Source organism: Habropoda laboriosa, unplaced genomic scaffold (genome assembly GCF_001263275.1).
Source record: "Habropoda laboriosa isolate 0110345459 unplaced genomic scaffold, ASM126327v1 scaffold14, whole genome shotgun sequence".
NCBI lineage: Eukaryota > Metazoa > Arthropoda > Insecta > Hymenoptera > Apidae > Habropoda > Habropoda laboriosa.
Genome location: NW_017100137.1, coordinates 1480240 through 1501336, shown reverse-complemented (window position 1 = coordinate 1501336; position 21097 = coordinate 1480240). Strand labels below are relative to the sequence as shown.

At 35.7% G+C, this 21097-nt stretch overlaps 3 protein-coding genes across 9 annotated transcripts in view; all 3 read left to right on the top strand.

Annotated features, from left to right (window-relative positions):
- LOC108579506 (proton-coupled amino acid transporter-like protein pathetic) overlaps nucleotides 1-8403 on the top strand; it is a 68591-nt gene extending 60188 nt beyond the window's left edge. For 2 of the 6 annotated variants that reach the window (XM_017943052.1, XM_017943095.1), the window contains exons 3-5: nucleotides 1601-2008; nucleotides 3167-3527; nucleotides 7291-8402. In XM_017943052.1, coding sequence (XP_017798541.1) covers nucleotides 1601-2008; nucleotides 3167-3527; nucleotides 7291-7884 — 1363 coding nt within the window. In that variant the 3' untranslated portion in view covers nucleotides 7885-8402. Of the gene's footprint in view, nucleotides 1-1600; nucleotides 2009-3166; nucleotides 3528-7290 lie in introns of all 6 variants that reach the window. The other 4 variants (XM_017943086.1, XM_017943078.1, XM_017943069.1 and 1 more) reach the window with 3 other exon arrangements.
- Nucleotides 8404-14511: 6108 nt separating this feature from the next.
- LOC108579251 (coiled-coil domain-containing protein 93) lies at nucleotides 14512-18330 on the top strand. Its single transcript, XM_017942741.1, has 14 exons — nucleotides 14512-14771; nucleotides 15166-15279; nucleotides 15346-15440; nucleotides 15500-15611; nucleotides 15688-15846; nucleotides 15926-16114; nucleotides 16209-16259; nucleotides 16325-16429; nucleotides 16527-16741; nucleotides 16853-17169; nucleotides 17251-17371; nucleotides 17461-17545; nucleotides 17817-17970; nucleotides 18235-18330. Exons 1-14 carry the CDS (start codon nucleotides 14721-14723, stop codon nucleotides 18252-18254), a joined length of 1788 nt encoding a protein of 595 aa, XP_017798230.1. The 5' UTR covers nucleotides 14512-14720; the 3' UTR covers nucleotides 18255-18330.
- Nucleotides 18331-18749: 419 nt separating this feature from the next.
- Nucleotides 18750-21097, top strand: part of LOC108579558 (phosphorylase b kinase gamma catalytic chain, skeletal muscle/heart isoform) — a 4893-nt gene continuing 2545 nt past the window's right edge. For both annotated transcript variants that reach the window (XM_017943135.1, XM_017943126.1), the window contains exons 1-5: nucleotides 18750-19122; nucleotides 19848-20017; nucleotides 20090-20374; nucleotides 20455-20545; nucleotides 20661-20797. In XM_017943135.1, coding sequence (XP_017798624.1) covers nucleotides 19031-19122; nucleotides 19848-20017; nucleotides 20090-20374; nucleotides 20455-20545; nucleotides 20661-20797 — 775 coding nt within the window. In that variant the 5' untranslated portion in view covers nucleotides 18750-19030. The remainder of the gene's footprint in view (nucleotides 19123-19847; nucleotides 20018-20089; nucleotides 20375-20454; nucleotides 20546-20660; nucleotides 20798-21097) is intronic.

Sequence of the window (21097 nt, the reverse complement as noted above, 5' to 3'; positions counted from 1 at the left end):
ACTGCTAGCTCCATTTCCTCTACTTTAGAATTAATGCCTGTTACGAGTGTTCAGCTTTTGCCTGATTAAAACGCGTAGATCTCGCCCACGGAATCATGTCTTTATCGTGTTATCATCAAGCTCTTTTAGTGCAACGTTTTATTTATAAGCACGCGTTCAGTGACATAGTCAGACTATTTAATTGCTGGTTTTCACGGATGTATTTTTCTTTTTCTTTCAATTGTCCAGCAGACACTTTCTTCTTTATTTCTGTTAATCATTGTACAAAAAGTAGAACGATTTTTTTTTTTAAATAATTCAATTCATACGTCTTGGTGTTCTTGAAAAATTCGATGAAAAATTGGTGCGGAGGATTTTGACGAAATTTCACTTGACGTGTGTTTTATGGAGGCGAGAAACGTGATCAAACGTGACCGTTGTGACAAGTTATAAATACACTTTTGGCTTGAAGTCTGAACATATTTTCACACGAAATAAGTTACCTAACTCGAGTGTATGATTCAGTGTTTGCATTATGAAATTTCAACACGTCAGACTACGAACTCTCTCACTTCCGTGTAGTTTACGCATCCAGAAATCAGCGGATGTTAAATGGCTGATGTCAAACAGTATTACGTTTAGCGTTTATTTTACGAGACCTAGCAGGTGTAATCATATTTATGCCTGCCTTATAATAAATATTGAAGAGAGAAACTCTTTGTGATTAGCTAAATTTTAAAAAATTTTCAGATAAGATTTTCATATTATTTTTAAACGGGATAATAATAATAAAAAGACAAAGTTTCGCCTGTACTGACAATCACACTTTACTTCGAAAGCGACGAAGCAATTGGAGCGGTATTAAATTTCGTCAAAATTGCTTATTTCAAAAGCAATAAAGATTTAATCCTTATCACTCCAAGTGTCCGCCTTATTTCTATCAAATATTACAATCAAAATTATTTTACTTTTGATACGAATAAAGAAAAGTGTCACATTTAAAATCTGGCGTGCAAGCAGGATTAATAAAAATTGCAAGATAATTGTTCTCTGCGCGCTAAAATCGACATTCACTTAGGACTCGCTTACGAATTTTTGTAACAATATTAATTAGCAAAACGAAACCAGCAAACAGCGAAACCAAAAGTCTGAATATGTCATTCCGCAAGCTTTACCGCGTCCAGCCGCTCTACGGACCGATTCCAGAGCCGACTACACGGCACTTCGATCCTCTCTGTTCCCCCATCGAATCCGTGATCCTTGTGCGTGGCGTGCATGCGTTGCGCGGGTACAAGAAACGAAGAGAAGAAAAAATAAAAAGAAAAATGCTCTCACACACGTCACTCTCTACTCTTCCCTCATAAAACGTCTTTTTTTTCCGCAATCGACACAAGAGAAACATCAATTCGGTGTGTACAATCAGTACGTCACAAAAAAAAAAAAAAAAAATACGGTCGTGTCTTAACGTGTATAGTCAATATAGTGTTCTCCATACTTCAGAAAACACTTCTACTCGCGGTCTCAGAACTACTATGATCTAATTAAAAACAAAAAATACCCTTTTTTCTATAACGAACGGACGTTTAATGGGGACCATATACTAACGACGTCGGTTTTGCAGATACAAGTGCGAGAAAAATGAGGTACCAATTACCGTCACGAACGGCTCGACGTTACCGCTCGTGGAACGACCGAACGACGAGGAAGCGGCCCTTTACAATCCGTTCGAGCACAGGAAGTTGGCCCATCCAACGTCTGACCTGGACACGCTGATACATCTGTTGAAAGGAAGCCTGGGAACTGGTATTCTAGCGATGCCAATGGCCTTTCGTAACGCCGGCCTGCTCTTTGGTCTGTTCGCCACGTTCTTCATTGGAGCTGTTTGCACCTATTGTGTGCATATACTGGTGAAATGCGCGCATAATCTGTGCAGGCGGACACAGACGCCAAGTTTGGGCTTCGCTGATGTCGCGGAAGCTGCCTTCTTGGTCGGTCCTGAGCCTGTGCAGAAGTATGCTCGCCTGGCAAAGTGAGTTTCTTTCTGGTTTTCTCTTTTTTTTTTTTTTAAACTTGCAATACCCCTTAACTCTTTGGGGCACAGTACTTACATACGCACAGTGGGATGTTTTTCATCCCACCTTGAAACATTAAGGAAACAAAACCTGTTTTCACAAGTTTCACGATGAGATTATTTATGTCCCGCCTAATAATTAATTATCTCAACATTTTTTTTTTGTAAGTTTTAGTTGCTTTATGTCGTAATTCATACCTGCTTTGTTACATTTTTTTTAAATGAAACTCCTGTGCAGCTAGAGTCTGTTTTTGTCTTAAAATTGTGTGCTTCAAAGAGTTAAGGGACGAAGAATAAAGGAAATTCTTTTTTCAAAATATTAGTTACCTCTCCATTACACTGTACACATTTCGTACAACGTTTCTCAATTATTTTCATTACCGAGTTAAGGTGATCTCTGACTACCTCCACGTACCCCGATATCTTAGCCACCACTTAGCCCACGCGATTTAAGTCACCTGGACTTAAAAGTATCTCGATGAACTAATCATTTCTCTTTTTTACGTAGGACGACGAGAGATTTTCGTTTAAAAATATAATGCAATTAAATAAAAACAAAACATGGTCCTGCGGATGTGGCGCTCTTTGAACCATCCACCTTCCTCCTTTGACATTTTTCTGTAACTGTACTGGTAACGGGGTTGCGTGGACCACCCTGTACACAACTTCTAACTGATTCTGTCTCCTAGATAGACTTGCCGACCAGTCTTACTCTATTTATTTATTTCCTCCTTTCACGATCAACCGTCACACTTAGTATTAATATTAACACGTGGACTGCCACGTTGGTCGCCTCAAATAAAACGAGTATCGTCGACTAAACATTTCGAACGTCATAGCTAACTAGACGTTATTTCGAATTGAAAAAAAAAAAAATAATATTATACTTAGAATAATGAAAATTCAGTGACCGGAGGGCCTCAAATGTTTAGAATAATTAAGATAAAATGAACTAGACATTATTTTGAAAATTTTCTCGTGCAAGACTTTCCCTGAGCAAAACTTTTAAATCTAGCGTGCCAGTCAGCGTGTTAAAGAAAATATTTATACCGAAGCGAACGAACGAAGTAACCAATTTTCATTTGTATTTTTTTTTTGTTTTTTCGTTTCTTTTAGAGCGACGATCAATTCGTTCCTAGTGATCGATCTGATTGGTTGCTGCTGCGTGTACATCGTGTTCATCTCGACCAACATCAAAGGGGTGGTCGATTATTACACGGAGACTGACCGTGATGTCCGGTATTTCATGGCGGCGCTACTGCCACTGTTGATAATCTTCTCCCTCGTGAGGAACCTGAAATACCTGGCGCCGTTCTCTATGGTCGCGAACGTGTTAATCGCCACTGGAATGGGTATCACGTTCTACTACATTTTCAGCGATCTGCCCAGTATTAGCGATTTGCCAAACTTCTCCAGCTGGTCTAAGTTACCTTTGTTCTTCGGCACTGCGATCTTTGCCCTCGAAGGCATCGGCGTAGTAAGTACAATCTCGATTGAATACAATCGGTGCAGTGGTTGAAATATGAAGCGAGTTGTGAATTCGACGGAAGAACGCGTTTCGAGCTCTTTGGAACGTGGTAAAATTTGAGGGAAATGTCGGAAGAACGTGGAAAATTTTTACTTCCACGTTTAATAATTTCAGTGACATGATTTATGGCAATTGAAGATGCTAGGAGAGATAATTGAAGAAATCTATTTCGTGCTGGAATATTGCGAATTTTTCGTTCACATTTCAATACTATGGCAATTCATAATTTAAAACATTTTTCAGTATTCTATGAAATATTTCATTTTCGAACTGTGTTTTTGTTGATTCTATTATACGAAATTTTTTGAACCAACAGTTTATTTAGTAAATTGAACAGAAGCTACGAATTACTATTCCTAATATTAATAATTTTTAAAATAATTTCCAAAATTGTATTTCCAATGTTAAGAAATAATGCTTGCACAAATTAGTATTTATGAGAAGCAACAATTTTTCATTTCAACAGTGTCGCTTATCTTTCGCGTATTATAACATAAATAGGCAATTATTATCGAAGGTCTACTTCCCTACTATCGAACTTTGAAATATTCACAGCCACCACTGTACGCGTGGATTTCAACAATCTTATCTCGAAACCTACGTACGGAAAAATTGCTCTTCTTTTGCATATTTTAAATAAAAAAGACCGAGGTCGTTTCCTAGAATTACTCCATTGTATTCAAGTGTAATAATTTATCTACTCGATGATACATCGTAATTCCAAGTAATCTCGAATTATAATACACGTGCCTTCAGGAACTTTTACTCGAAAAAATAATGATATTCCAAGGTCGTACAATTATCTTTTTATGTTTCGTCAAATTTACATCTCGCTTTCTATTTTTTACCCCACGAACTGTACACGTTCGACGCTCAATATTATGCACTATATAAACGCTCGTGAGTTTAATCGCGATGTAATTCAATTCGATGAAATTACAGTTCCGTTTATCAAATGCAAAGTTAGGAATGAGCCGTTCGCAGGCCAAGGTGTGTGAACTCCACTTTTTGAATTTTAGCGCCAAAGCACTCGATCGACACTCGTCTTTTTACATTTAGAGTAAATTTCTCTAATAATTAGGCCTAACACCGCTAAACGACAAAAATTTTTATAGCCGTTGAGCGATAAATAATTACTCTATAAGTAACTTTAAACTAAATCGTTGTAATAATGTAATTGAAACGCTTATCAGAATTTAACTAAGTAATTTTTTAATACAACGGAGGTAAAAACAATTAATATTTACATTTGATACGTATACTTTTTGTTTCGAATTCAAAGGAGTGAAAGCCTATCGTTCTCGTTTAATTCATTTTTCTTCTTTTTTCGCGTGTAGTTCGCTGCATTTGAACGAATGCGATTAAACTTTTGAGCGATAGTGTAGTTGGTTCATCCATTTTATAGAAGTCGAGTATATCGTTGATATTCCGTTCGATGCGCGATCGTAGCAGTCGAATCGCGTTTAGTATTTCGATCATGCGATAAGCGGTTACGAGAGACTGCCGGCTAGACGTCGGATCGAAAATTCCGATGAACGAACGCGCGGTGAAATTTACTCTTTGGTATTGCGCGTTTCTTTAACAGCCTTGAAACATCGCAATTTCTTTTTTCTTAAGATCAGTTGCAAATTCGATGGTTTTCTTTGGAACGTATTGCGGTTTTCCTTTGTTTGGTGCTTACTCTCGTAACTTACTTACTCTCAAGATTACTCTCGTAACAGAAATTCTGTTTAACCAGAAACACGAATTTAGAGTTCCTGATCAAATTCAATTTTTCGCCTAATTTCCTTTTTAAATTTAGAAAAATAACAGTTGTCAATTTGCAAAATTTTTGAAATACTTCAAGAGTGTTCTAATTTTTCTGTTTTAAATTGCAAAGCAATAAGTTGAGTTATTATTAGTGTATTTTTTTTTTTAAAGAAATCTTGCAGTTTTGCTTTCTTTGCTATTCGATTGGTCCTACGCGTTATAGTACAGGATTTTACTCTCATAACAGAATTTACGTTTAACGAATTTAGAGTTCTCCATAAAGTTCAATTTTTCACCTAATTTAATTTTTAATTTAGAAAAGAAATTGCCAATTTGCAAGCTTGAAATACTTTAAGTTGTTTCATTTTTCTTTTTCAAATTGCGAAGTAATAAATCAGCTATCGCTAATTTTTCTTTTCTTAATTGCACGTAAGTGCAGCCATTATTTTTCATAGATTACAGTTTAACAGAAAAAATTTTGCCGCGTTGCGAAGAATGTTGAAGTTGCTTAGAAAGTATGACAATAATGGCAATATTTCAAATACCTCTTATCGTCTTAACCTGGTAGCTGTACTGTAAAAACTGAACGTAACAGACGCAAGCTATTGCATAAGCACACGTAACAAGAAACAAGACGTGGAAATCCTTTTGTTGGATTTATCGTCACACGTAATGGGATTACTTGTGGCAGCAAGAAAAAAGTGTAACGTTGAAGCTTACGTTTAAATCTGGCTATGTGAGTTTCTTTCAAACGATGTGAATTGTTTCAGTTAATAGGGCGAGAAAATCAACAATGTAGCCATCGTTATCGTGGCTGTACAATTCCATCGTGTTACGTAACAAATCCACACGGTATAATCGATAAAACTATCTCAGGATACACTTTTTAAATGCATCAGCTAAAGCAAGTATGAATTATAAAATTTAAACATCAAACTTTCGAAGAGATTTCGTGCTTTGAAGTATGAAACAGTTTGCCAAATTTTCCAATTTTTAAACTTGCAAATTATAAAATATCGAAGCTACCAAATTTTCAAATATTGAACTTTCGAAGGATTCTCTAGTTCTGAAGTTTCCATTCGGTTTTCACGCACGTTTACACATTCTGAAATCTTAAAGAGGGTTTTTAGATTTTCGAGATCCAAAATTTGTCAAGGCTTTTGCCAAGTTTTAAGTGCCAATATTTCAAAAGATCGTTTTCAAGTACTAAAGATTTGATCTTCTCAACAGTTGAGGGGCCTTTCGCTTAAAAAATGACGAATTTTGCAATTTTTGGTTTTTTCCTTTTTCGTAGATAGAGTATCAACCTTTGTAATCGTAAAATTCCAAAAATTATTATTTTTCAAGAGCTCTAGAAACAACGATTTTTGGGCAAAAACTCGAAGCGTGACTTTGACGTGCCGCCATCTTGTTGTTCTTTATTACGCAATCGTTCCCACGCGGCATTTGTCTTTTAGATGTGCCAAAGCCAAGAAATCTTGCACACTGAAAACCCTTTCTTTCGTGCAAGATACGAATAATAATCGGTCCAAGTTTCATTTCAATAGCTCTACTAGTTCTTCTGCAAAAATTTCCCAAAAAACAGCTACTTTGGGCCGTCCAAAAGTGAAAGACCCCTTTAACCCCTTGACGTATGATTTTTTTACCGACTGTACATCTAAGCGCCAGCTTTCATTGTTTTAGTACCGTATCAAGTAAGAAAAGCTAATGTGTTACAGATTAATCACATTTGATAATCCGCAGTCTTGTAAATTGATACGAAGGTTAGAATTAAAATTCACTTTTTCTTGCTAATACAACTGTTCCTGTCGCTCTCGACCAGAATCTGTACCGCGTGTCTGACTTGTTGCTATAAATCAAGGGGTTATTCAGCCCAACCATTTCCATCAATAAAAACGAAAACTTCGCACAAAACGCGATGCTCAGTCACCGTCTAACCACACGTCACTTTTACCTTCCTCAGGTGATGCCTCTCGAGAACAACATGAAAACGCCCACGCACTTCATCGGTTGCCCGGGCGTTCTTAACACCGGTATGTTCTTCGTGGTACTTCTCTACAGCACTACAGGTTTCTTCGGCTACTGGCGATACGGCGAGGATACGAAAGCTTCCATCACCTTGAACCCCGTGCAAAGCGACGTCTTGGCTCAAGCGGCTAAAGTGATGATCGCCGTCGCTATATTCCTCACGTACGGCCTTCAATTCTACGTCCCGATGGAGATCATCTGGAAGAATTTGAAGCAGTATTTCGGCTCGAGGAAACTTCTCGCCGAGTACACGATCCGTATCATAATGGTGATCTTCACGGTGGGCGTGGCTATAGCCATTCCAAATTTGGGCCCGTTCATCTCTCTGGTAGGCGCTGTATGCCTATCCACGTTGGGACTTATGTTCCCTTCCGTGATCGAGTTGGTCACAGTGTGGGAACAGGAGAACGGTTTGGGAACGTGTTACTGGAGGCTCTGGAAGAATTTAGCTATTATAGCGTTCGGTGTGCTCGGTTTCCTAACCGGCACATACGCGAGTATCTACGAGATCCTCGAGGAGGACAAATGAAGCACCGGGTTCGAAGGAGCTGCGGTGCGACGGAATAATCGCTCAGCGCGTACCACAGATGCCGGCGTGTTGTTGGACACCTTCCACGCTCTCGTCGAGCGGGCCCGTCTAGCGGGACGACGACGACGACGACCATAACCACCAGGAGGGTGATGCCGCCGCCGCTGGGCCAGCTAGCCAGCGCGCGAGGTCACGCGGCCACGCGAGCTCCGAACTTCTCAGCTTCGTCTCGCTCCTTCTCTTCATCACCTTTTTGTTTCTATATCTCTATCTCTATCTCTCCATGCATGAGACGCAGCACGACGACTGTAACGAACGACGAAAACGTCTCTATTACGCGTAGAATCAGGCCCCACGATTGACCCAGAGAATTTTTTTCTTCTTTTTTTTTCGTTTGTTTTATTCTATTCTTCTTTTTGTACGTTCTTCGATCTTGTTCTTCTTGTAAGAACGCAACCAGCGGCGAAGTTCGATCGTGTTACGACAATGAAAGGAGTTCGTGTATAGGAAAATAATCGTCGATGATGATGTACACTGCCGATTATGAGAATTTGTTCGAGTACTGGTTTTAGAGGAACTGTTTAAAGAAGTATTTTACCTTAGAGGAAAGGTCGTTAACTTTTCAGCTACGGTTATAGATACTTTTATAGATAATTTTAGGGTATTATGATAATTGAAATTTTATTAGTCGCATATCCACATTGTTCGTTTATAAATATTTATTCGGTCACTTTTTCGACTTCGTTCGGAGATATGACAGATTTTGGAAAGTATTCTTGTTTATAATATGGTAAAGATCGCTGATCATATGAAGATTTGGTTTTTTATTCTGATTAGGAGCATTCTTAAAACAAGACTGGCTAGGATGGAGGATATCTTAAATAAATCAACTCTCGAATAACGGATGACGTGATTGTTGCACGCAAGGAGGATGCCGGGTCGAATATGACCCAATGCTAAAATCTTCGTATGCAAGCGAAATTAAATTTTTTAAATTTTACTAGGCATTATATTATGATTAAAATAGCAAACATATTGATAATATAAGGAGAAGAGAGTCGTGACTCTATTTTGAATGTCGGTTTGATACAAGAGACATCTAAAGGCATCCGCCATCCGAAGGTTAATATGTAGATATTTAGAAGAGTATACATACTATAAAGTGTATAGTACACCTGTCGTAGCTAAAGGGTTAAACAAGTGAAATTTACAACCAGAATATTATCCAGAAGTACAAGTACATTGACGTACTATAATAATAACCATTTCTTCCATAAATGATCGATACTTATTGAGATAGTACATGCTTCAATTTTGTGTTCAATTGTTATGACAATAATATCGTAGGTAAAATTATTACGGTATACATACAGTGTAAAGGCTAGTTTTAGCTGCTCGTTTTCAACTATGGTAGTTCTAACACATTACGGACCGGCCAATTATTTTATAAACAATTACTCGGAATGCAAACTTTTTTATAAAGTTATGCTGGTAAAAATTGATTCGATCGGAATTTCTTCCTATATAATGGCTGGTTCTCAATGTGTTAACCAATTACTGTAACATAAGTATACACGAACTCCTTTCGAAGATAAATTCACCGTCAGCACTTCGTTTTCTCCTGTAATCGATGTAATACCTGTATCGCATAAAATACAGCTTGAGATTGTAGAAAGCACGATTGATCTTCGCCGACCTACGTCAGAGTCGTCGCCGCTGACGCGCCGTACGCCTTACGCTAAATGTACGGTAAGAACCATTAACGTCGTATGTTACACGCTGCGCAGGTTTTTCGAACTTCTGGCTCACATGTAGTAATTAATCGTTGAACGACTTTACAAGAGATCGTAAAGCGGGATTTGAAAGTTCCTGCTTTCCATTCGACATTTCCCAAATTTCATTCTTTAATTTTTCAAACTTATAAAATTTCCAAATTTCGAATTTTGGAATTTCCAATTTGCAAATTTTAAATTTCCGAATTTCCCTCTTTCAAATTCCATAACTTTCAAAATTTCAGATTCTCAAATTCCATACACACAAGTTTCAGGTTTCGAATTCTTAAATTTCACACTTCAATTTTTCGAAAGTTCCGTACGACGTTAATGGCGTTTACCGCGCATCGCGATATGTTCGAGCGATTAACCAAGCAAATTGAACGTGGTTCGGAGTACCCGGATTCAGGATGTCCGTGGATCCAAGACGCGCGGGATTCGTGCGAATTGCTAAGACAAGTATCAAGGACGTGGATAGAGGCGCCCTTTTCCCCTTTCCCTCTCTCCCTCCCTTCTATTTTCTCTCTCTTTTCTCTCTCTATCTCACTCTCTTTTATTATTTATTCGCGTTGCGTCGACCGTACGCACGACGAAGCTTTTCCATCGACTTCACACAACTGCGGGACGGTTTTTCTCATCTTTTTTTTTTGTTTTTAGTAGCTTACGTACACACTATGTACGGGTATAGATACGTAAATTATACTTAAGTGTCGTTTTTACCTATGAACAAGGACCGTTCGCGTTTTTTTTTTTTTGTTCTTTGGCTTTAACGTGCGTTCGTTCGTTCAATTTCGCCGCGACAAGAGAGCGATCTTGTAAGATAAGAGGTTTCCGAGGCCGATCGTCGATCGATTCGTTTTTGTACACAAAATGGAAATTCATTATACCTGGTAATGATAACGTTATCATTGGCAGTAATTTAAAATGAAATGTTCTCGTTGATAATTCTATTTGAGAATACTTTTGCAATTGGAATTGAAATTTAGACATAAAAATGCATGAAACTTGAACAGTTGGAAACAAAATTTGAGGAGAGTTTGTTAATTAGAACGAAAAATTTTTGCTAAAATTTTATTCCATCGAATTGGAAATTTAAAGAAAACTTTACCCGTTTAAGTGAAAAATTCCTTCATCTTTTAAATTTTACGATAAAACTAGGTAATTGTAGCTATTAATAACAATTGACAATACTGTATCGAAAGTGGCGTTCGCGTTTTTTACAGAAATAGATAGTTGATCGACGCAACACCACCGGAAACCACCGATCTGTTCCTAGTGCACATTGCACAAAAAAAAAGAGACGAAAGAAAACGTACAAAAATGGTTACTAATTAAGAGTAAGAGGCAGAGATGGCATGTAGGTGTGATAATGTCGCGATGTGCAAGCTTGCTAGTCTGTAAGAAGTTTAGCGAGAGACACCGACGTCGTCGTGTGTCGCCGCGTGAGATTAGAACCGCTAATTGGACCTTTGACTTGACACCGGAAAGATCGAGTCCGAATCAGCCGAAAGGCGCATATTCACCAACGAGAAACTTGAACAACGTGTACAGAATGAACGACAAATTTGTCGAAAGGTGTCAAAAAAAAAAAAGAAAAAAAGAAAAAGAAAAGCCTTACAATATGTACGCTCAGCAATGAAAATTTCATGAAATTGTTCGAAAAGAATCAGCTTCGTTCGTCGTCGAATCGTTAGAGTTGGACAAACCTATTTTCGAGACAATAAGTAAACTGAAAATATACATTAACGAAAATAAGAGAAGCCGATATTCTCAAGGAATAGTACAAAGCCTAAATAAGATTCGTAAGAGTGAATAAATTTCACGTGTATTTGGATTGGACTTTAAATTGTAAGATTCATCGATCATCAGTGGATTAAAATATGAGATCGGTTCGATCGCGATGATCGACAGTGTAGGATCTCGATGAAGTAAAGATGCTAATTTCGACCTTCGTTCGAGCTTTACATTCTCCAAGAGCTATTTCTATCGGAGAGTAATACGCTTCGCGATGCGCGTTACGTGGCGATAGGTCGCAAGTGCGCGCGATTGATCTTCGTTTCGACTATTTTCGGTCATCATCCGAGCGATCCTTATCGTTCACGCTTTGAGCACGCGCAATACAGGTTTTTAGTGCCTTGGTTCTTTCGCCTCACGGAAATTGTAGGATTTAAGGTTGGTGTTTGTAGAGGGTGTGTCGTTAAAACTATTACGCGTCGATATTCCTAAAAATGTGAAAAGATAAGAATTTCCTGCACAATTGGTTACGTTACATTTCACACAAGGTCACTTTTTTTTTTTTTTTACTTACTTTAAAAGAATTCTTGAATTCTTGCAGCAGAGTTGAAATAATTCTGTTTGAACTGAAATGTAAAGTATCGTTTCAGAATTAAATAATAGTATTGAATTTATTTTTTATACTTTTTTAAATCGATACCAGCGTGTGATAATTTTCATGATACACCTTGTGTATATTAAGCGACAAGATGCAGATCTGGTCACTTAATGTTTCTTCGATATTTCGACGATTTTTTCACCGCCACAGCGTATTTTGTACGAGAACGTAAAATGACGTAGAAAGACACACAAAGTCCATCGAGAAGACAATAACCAATGCACGGTAGTTATTGCCATTTTGGTAAGATGTCGTTCTCAAGTGTACGCGTTTCACCGAGAACGAGGTAGAAGCAAAAAATTGTTCCTCTTCTTTCGAGCCGCAGAAAATACTGCTGAGTTTCGCCGAGCTTCATCCATATTTCACCATACTCTGTACTCGTCCATTATTCTTTTCTATCAAGATACTTTTTTTTTTTTAATATATATATATATATGTATACATGTGTACAATATTTTGTACGCGAAGCCAGACACACTACCACACAGATACACACGGATAGTTCAGGATAGATTATTATACGATGATTTTTAGGATTCAGAAAATCTCAATGAAATTAAAAGATTCTGTTGATTTAGAGAATCGCGATTTATGAGACGTATTTAAGAGACGAAAAATAAAGATGCAATGCCGTTTCGCCGCTTTTTTACTTCGGATTTCCACGATGAATCGCGCGTCTATGTATGTGGCAATGGTTGCCGCGCAGAGGATGTCGTTTCACGTGCATGCGTGTTCCGTGCACGCCGTCAATTTTTGTCAGTCATTGTACCAAACAATGTTATGGATATTTAATACACAAAGAATCGATTTGCAAAAGACTACAGTGTTATTTCGTACCCCAGCGTCCTTCATCCATTATCCTAGAGCTAATGAACTTTTTCACCGCCGGGGGCAGCACACTCCCCACCATCAGTCAGTGCGTTCTATACGAGAGTGAGAGGTACTACATGTGGCTTTACGAACCGCCAGTTCGTTACAAGAATAAGATAAGTACTCCGAAGTTAAATAATTATGGAGGGGATTATTTCCCTACGGCTCTGTAGAGGCAACAAGCAAGTTCGTCAGCCATGCTTTATTCTATTGTAAAGTTATATACTTTGAAAGTTTGATTTTTCACGTGTCATAGAGTTTTAAGAACTATTTTCAGAACTTGATTCTTACGTAACGCAGTACTTTAAGAATTCAATTGATACGCGATACAGTGCTTCGAGTATTTTCAGTCCTCAATGTTGAAGTACTATTTTTAGGAAAATAAAGGAAAATTACAGTACCTAGAAAATCTAGAAAACGTCTATTTGAATTATACCGTAGAAAGCAGTAAATCTGTTTCAAAAGTATTTCAGTGGTAGTAACTCAAGAGCTTTCCTATTGTACTTGGAGTAAAATTTCCACGATGTAATTAAGTAGAAAATCTCTCGAGAAAGAATGCTTCGTCAAAGCGTATTAATTTCATTCTACGACGAACACAAGACACCAAGATGAAATGGCGGGAATTCTTCGAATTAATGAAATAAAACGGAAAGTAACGTTATCATTCGTGAAAATTTCCACGGTCGGTACTGTTGTCACTATACAAAGCACTCTCCTTCCCCGTTAGCTTGCTAAATCTAAAACGTAGCAATAAACGTGCAACAGGAAGCACCACAATTGATAACGTTAATCATTTTTACGGCGTATAAAAAACATTTAGATTACACTTAATTGCATTTGACTCGTACATCTGGAAAATACCTTGCAGGAAAGAAAAAAATACAATAGGAAAAATTGAGATAGAAACACGGGAAATTTTCCATTACTAGTAATTTTTGCTATGCGTACAGTGTTTCGTAATAATAGCTTTTACACGCTGTATCATATAAGAAGATAAAAATTTTGATTAGGTTTCTTGTAAGTTATAGGTATGTTATAAACGATAAAATGAATGAAACACATTTTAAAAGTTCAATATTCGTGTGCATATACGTATGTATATGTATGTATGCATATAAGGGAACGTAAAGTAGTAAAAATAAAATTCATCCAAATTAATAACTTTACTCATTATTGCATCATGTTATTAGAATGTGGCTTCATCGTACTTGTTCCAATATTTATATACGTAAATCTTAATTAAACATTAAATGAACAATGATTCATATCCGTATACATTGCGCAAGATATCCATCTTCACTTTTTCCTTATCTCTGTTAAATTCTATATCCATAGGAGGTAAGAAGTTACGGATATTTTATATTCCAATATATTAATTTGTAATGTCTTTACTATCTATAAAATGAAATAAATAAAAAAATAAAATGAATAAATATTATACATTTTTCAAAAGTATTAAATAAAAATTATTATAAAGTATAGCCTTAGTTATTCGAAATTGTATTCTTCTTGAATTTATGATGTATTTACAAATGCAATATCGTAATTTTAACAAAATATTTTTTTATTATTCAGAACAGTTTGAAGAACGAAAACTACCGGAACAATACTTACAAACTTGGCTTAAGGTTTGCCTTTGGGACGTGACGGAAGTAAAATGGCTGAAATAACGGCGAGAGTCTGCTGTTGTGACAGAACATCATACAACTTGAATATTATCAAATAAACGAGTTGATAATCCGTTTTAAATACATTAAATACATATTAGTCGTTTTCATATAAACACTCAACCGGACATAACCATGTTGAACGACGTACCAAAACGATTAACACGAAGCTCCGAAACAACTGAGGTACGTTGACGTAAACAATCATATCTTTCGATAAAAGTATAAACAAATGGTCAAAGATCATCAGATGAAAATACTAAAATAGGGCATTTTCATTCATTTACAATATATTGTTGTCTTACTATAATATATCAATAATGAAGTATGCGATATGCCACTTAACTTCCGTGAATTTTTCCACTATACCTATCACATTCCACGATGTCCACGTTGTACATTGTTTTGTTGCTATTGATATTTGAAATTTTATCATTTTTTACAACAGACAATATATTTATTTACTTAGCTATTTGCTGTTTTTCATACACCATTGTCCTAAATACTCCAATATAGAAATACCTATATGATTTTCGCGTCAAGTTGAATGAAAATAAAAACATATTAAAAATGTTTTCAGGCTGATGTACGCGAAGATGAGGAACAGACGAAGAGATTTCAAGATATTATCGATTTACTTGTCGCAGCAGGGTATTTTCGAGCGAGGATAAAGGGGTTGTCAAATTTTGATAAGGTACATACGAAACAAATCGACTTAGACGAAGACATCGAGACTAATATCTGTTACCGTAATATTTAGGTAATCGGTGGAATGACCTGGTGCATAGAATCGTGTAATTTCGATATAGATATCGATTTACTTTTCTGTGAAAATCTTACTATAGGCCAAAAAATGTAAGTAAATGTATGAAATATTTCAAATGTTCAATGTCTCATATATTTATGTACTACAGATCTTTAACTGAGAAAATCGTGGTCATGCTACTAAAAATGAATTGTCCACATAGAATAGAACCACATCAAATTCAAGGTTTAGATTGCATTCATATTTTTCCTGTCATCCAGGTAACTACCTCATTTTTCTAATTCTTGTTTATTATTATTCACTATCATTTTAATAACCAATAATAATAAATTTCAGTGGCTGGTAAAACGTTCAATGGAAACTCGAGAGGAAACGGCAGATTTCGTACGATCGTTTGCTTTAAATCAATTTCATAAAAAGCATTCTTTTGCCGAAGATGCTGGTACAACGCAAACAGTCAAAGAAAACCTAACTAAAAACATTCAGCTGGTCAAAGTAAAACTCGTTACTGTGCTTAACTGTCTATTTCAGTAATTATAATGTCCCAAATAATTAAAGTTATGCTTCCTTTTAGAAATCATACGAACCACGACGTATTTTTAAACATAAAGATGGTTCTATCAGGGACGAAGTTAGTAGATTTTTTGGTACTGTTCTGGAATATGAAGCGCCTTTATATTCTACAAAAATTGCAGCTTCCCTAACGGAAACATCTTCGAGTGACGTTAACGAAAACGAGAGTAAAGAAGAACTAAGGGAAAAGGTGAACGATATATTGAAATCACTTAAATCTAATTCATTTTTTAAAATGAAAATTGTCATATTTAATAATTTTTAATCATATGGTTTTCCTACAGGAAAGTACGGAACAATTAACAGGGAACTTAGCTGCCATTGAAGATAGCTCGGTAAATAATTACGTTATTATTGCTATTAATATTAAATAAATATTCACTATTTCAAATTTATGTAGGCTCGTTTAAGTGTAGCAGCAGTAGACAACATTGTTGGCATACAAGCTCAAGAAATTGCCAAAATAACCGAGAAATATGCAACAATGTCGACTTCTGAATCCGAGGTAATTTTTTCACTTTGAAACTTAGGCAAATAAATATCCATTAATAATCTAGCTTCGTTACAATTCATAACTGCAATTAATGTATTAATCATCGCAGGAAATTGGAGGCGCTTGTTCAACAACACTAACCGCATTACAGAAACAGAGGACTGCGCTTAAAAATCGACTTCGTAAATTAATAAAAGAAAGAGATGCTTTATCCGCTAAGCATTCAGAATTGACTGAAAAACTAAACGAATCTAATACAAAACGACAAGCTATCGAGCGGTCATTGAAAAAGGCACAAGAACTAGGAATTAACGAAAACGACAGGTACTTATCCTTTTAGTATGCCTTATCCCTTTATATAATTAAAAAGTTACAATTGAAAATTGTAAAGGTTGTAAAAAAGTTGAAAGAATTCCATTTTTGTTACTTGTTTAGCGTCTACAAACGCCTAGAACAACTCCTTTTGGTGCATGACGGTTTGAAGGAACAGGAACACAATTTCCGGGAACAGTGTAAATCCGATTTAAATCTTCTAAAAGGTAAATTGCAAGGAACTGAAAGTAGTACTTCGGAAGAGGAAGAGGACCGTTTGAAGGAGTATGAGCAACAAAAGGAGGCGGTCACAAAGGCTAGATTGCAATTAGCCAAAAAGAACAGGGCTATCGCGTCCTTAACCAGACAATTGGACGATGTTCCTGGTCGTTCGGAACTTACGCAATATCAAAGGCGATTTATGGAACTGTATAATCAAGGTTCGCCGATCTATTTTTACACATCGGCACTCGCTTACTCATCACGCGAGTCAAGCGTTGTTTTATCGTTCTGAATTGCAGTTTCGGGAAAGCACAAAGAAACAAAACAATATTACACGTTGTACAATACCCTCGACGATACGAAACTTTATTTAAGCAAGGAATTATCATTACTGAATTCGATCCAAGATAATTATAATGAGTGAGTAGTTGGTAAACTTTATGTTTACGCTCGTTATGCAGTGATAACAAATGTTTGATTCCTTCCTTTTTTACAACTGTTTTCGCCAGAGCAATGGCATCGACAAGCGGCAAAGAACAATTTCTTAAGCAATTCGAGGCGATCGTTTCGGGCGTTAAGCGTAATAAAGCAAAGGTAAAAAAAAACATTTTCTTGAATACGACAAATTTTTGTAATTTATTTTTGTAATTTATTTTATAATTTATATAACTTTCTAACTATTATGGGTATATAATGATGTTTAATTTCACTTAAGACTAAAAAAGAAAGTTATTTAATTTTATAATAGTTGATAAATTGACCAATCTAAAAATCAACCAAAGTGACTATAAAATCTGTCATAAAAACATCAATAAAATACACAAGGCACTGGTATGTTTTGATAAGACGATCATGTTTCATGTAGGTGGAGAGACGATGTGCCGACGAGAAAAACAGGAGGGATGCACTCAGTCTGGAACTGGTCACTCTGATAGAACAACAACGCAAATACGTCGCTGCGGTCAGACAACTCACTATTGAATGTCGTAAAAATGAGGCCTTGCTCGCGCAACTGCGTGGTCCGTAAATACAGACTTCATTTCCGCTTATCTGAAAACGTATCGGATCCTCGTATTTTTGCCTCGCGATTGTTTGTTTCGCCAAGGAGCATTAACGTTACGTTGAAATTGTGTTGAAGAAATGTATGCGTCAATCGAACAAAACAATAACGCTTAATGTTGAGAGCAAGACTGCGAGGTGGCGGTGGCTTCTATTTATATTCACTTCATGTATACATATATGTACATACCATTAATACACGTCAAATATTCCTGCTCTTTTAGATACATATACGAGAGGGTAACTGGCGTTGTGGAATTAAAGAATGTTATTTGAAGTGGGACCGTTCCTTTTCACCCTTGTAACTGTTAATTTTCTATCTGAATACCATATACATATGAACTCGCTAAAAATGTAGCTTTTTATTTACCTTCCGTCTGTTATTCATATTTATTAATCTTCGTACGAACATTCAGTTCTGACGTACGGACAGATTCGCGTCAAAAATTAATTAACGTGATTTCAAACTTGAAGGTATATTTAAAAAAAATATTCGTACTATTATCAATGCAAGAGCAGCACAATTTAAAATAGTCAACTGCCAAAATAACATGACGTATGTGTTAGCCGTAGAGTATAGATGAACGGTGTATAATATATGCACACCTTGGGACAGCAATTTTAGTCCGATAATAGATTGCAACTTACTGTTTTCCCTTTCACGCTCGACAAGTCGGTGTTTTCCTCGTTGTACCGTCAGAGCCCTCTTCGTTCGTTACTTTATATTGGCTATCGCCATTGTTCCTCTCACAGTGCTTATGTGTTCACGTGTTTTCTCCGTCTGGCTGTGGATCTATCGTAGCCATTATCGGTGTACGGTGATCAGTGATCTCTTTGTTAACGTTTGTTAGGATGTAGCAGGTATCCAGCGCTACGCTTTGTAACCATACACGTAATATGACAATCGCATCAGGTGGAAGAACTATCCGTTCGAACCTGTTCCTTTCAAATTAAAGGAACATGTGCTATCTACACGGTGACTATTAATGTGATTCATATGAGAGAAATATTGCGCGTAAGATGGCTAAAGACGAAGGAGACGACCTCTTACCGGACAAGGACGCGGCCAAGGGATTTTATGCGAAATATGAACCCAAAGAAATCCTTGGAAGGTTCGTCACGTGATATTACAATGGAAAAAATATATAACGTACTATTTTTAATTGTTCAGCGAATACGCGTATATGATAGATATGTTCGTGTTTGTATTATTAGATCCTGGTGCATTGCAATCACAATAAATAAATCGTGGAATTCGTTACCTCGGACTAACGACAAACTAACCTGTACAATTATATAATTCGACCAAGTAAAATACATCTACAAAAACCTACAATAGTTTTCCTGATATCAATAGTATAACGAAGCTTGAAAAACTTTGAAAAGATAACATGACGTACAAAACAGATTACCGACAAAACGCTATACAAAAATGAGAGGTTTCTTTCTGTCAAACGTTAATCCTTTTTGCGTTGTTTTAAAAAATGTATTCCTTACTTCTTTACATCAGTTAAAATATAATGTGAAATATTATCTTAATGTTATAAATGTATTGAAATTATACAAAAATACATTTATATATTACGATTGTTATTTGAAAGATATTTATACAACGATAACTCGATTACAAAAATTTCACTTTACACAAATAAACACGAAATAACATTGTAATAATACATGCATGTGTATTTCGTCACATTTGTAAATTTTATCTTTGAAACTATCATTATCTGCAAAGAATTTCAATTAAAATTAATTCAGTAAAACATTAATGTTCTTATAACAAGCGATAAATGAATGTTTTTAATATTGATTTAAAAATTATTATTAATTACAGAGGAATATCTTCTACTGTAAGAAGATGTATAGAAAAAGAAACAGGTATAGAATATGCAGCTAAAATCATAGATATTAGTAATGAAACTAATGAGGATGGACATACTATGAAAGATGCTACATTACAGGAAGTACAAATTCTCCGTAGAGTAGCTGGCCATTCTTACATTAGTAAGTTCCTAATTTTTAAAGTAAAATGAAACTTTAATTGTCTGAGAAAAACAATAATCTTTCTTTTTGCAGTTGAACTACATGATGTCTTTGAATCTAGTACATTCATATTTTTAATTTTTGAAATTTGTAAAAATGGTGAACTATTTGACTACCTCACATCTGTTGTTACTCTCTCTGAAAAAAAGACACGTTATATCATGAGACAAGTTTTTGAAGGAGTTCAGCATATACATAATCAGGGAATAGTGCATAGAGATTTAAAACCAGAAAATATACTACTTGATGATAATTTAAATGTGAAAATAACTGATTTTGGATTTGCTAGACTATTGAAAATAGGAGATAAGTTATATGGTATGTAATTACTTTATAAAAAATGATTACATAATAATATTGTGTAATTGATAACAATTATAATTAACATTTCTTTATAGATCTTTGTGGTACTCCTGGATATTTAGCACCAGAGGTGCTTAAATGTAATATGTTTGAAAATGCAGATGGTTACGGTTATGAAGTTGATGTGTAAGTTGATAAAATTTTATATACGTAATACATAAATATAATTATGTTATATTTTAATAATTAACAACTATCTTAATGGATGGGAAAATAAATATTAGTATTTATTTTCTTTTAGATGGGCTTGTGGTGTAATTATGTTTACTTTGTTAGTTGGTTGTCCACCTTTTTGGCATAGAAAGCAGATGGTTATGCTTAGAAATATTATGGAAGGAAAATACTCATTTACATCTCCTGAATGGGCAGACATAACAGGTAATTGCAATTACTTGTTTTAAAAAATTAACTTTTTTTTATAATAAATAACAATTTGTTTGAAGAAAGTAGAAAAATATTGTTTCTTAAAACATGGCATGCAGAGTAAATTTGTGCTTGATTAACATAATGCATGTGTTTGTATGCATCATTTTCAGAGAGTTTTGTTTTAATTTTAGTTATTGAAAAGATAAACACTATTGGACATATAGTAAAAGATGAAAGAAATATGGAAACGATATTGCTCCACTTCAGCAATAAAAATGCATATAAAATTCTATTAAATTTCTTTATGCAATA

Bases quoted from the DNA above. Each gene is read 5' to 3' on its own strand.
- LOC108579251 (XM_017942741.1), top strand. From the start codon at position 14,721: ATGTTGAACGACGTACCAAAACGATTAACACGAAGCTCCGAAACAACT. The intron at 15,612-15,687 runs GTAACTACCTCA...AATAAATTTCAG, and splicing joins ATATTTTTCCTGTCATCCAG to TGGCTGGTAAAACGTTCAAT. The intron at 17,170-17,250 runs GTTCGCCGATCT...TCTGAATTGCAG, and splicing joins TATGGAACTGTATAATCAAG to TTTCGGGAAAGCACAAAGAA.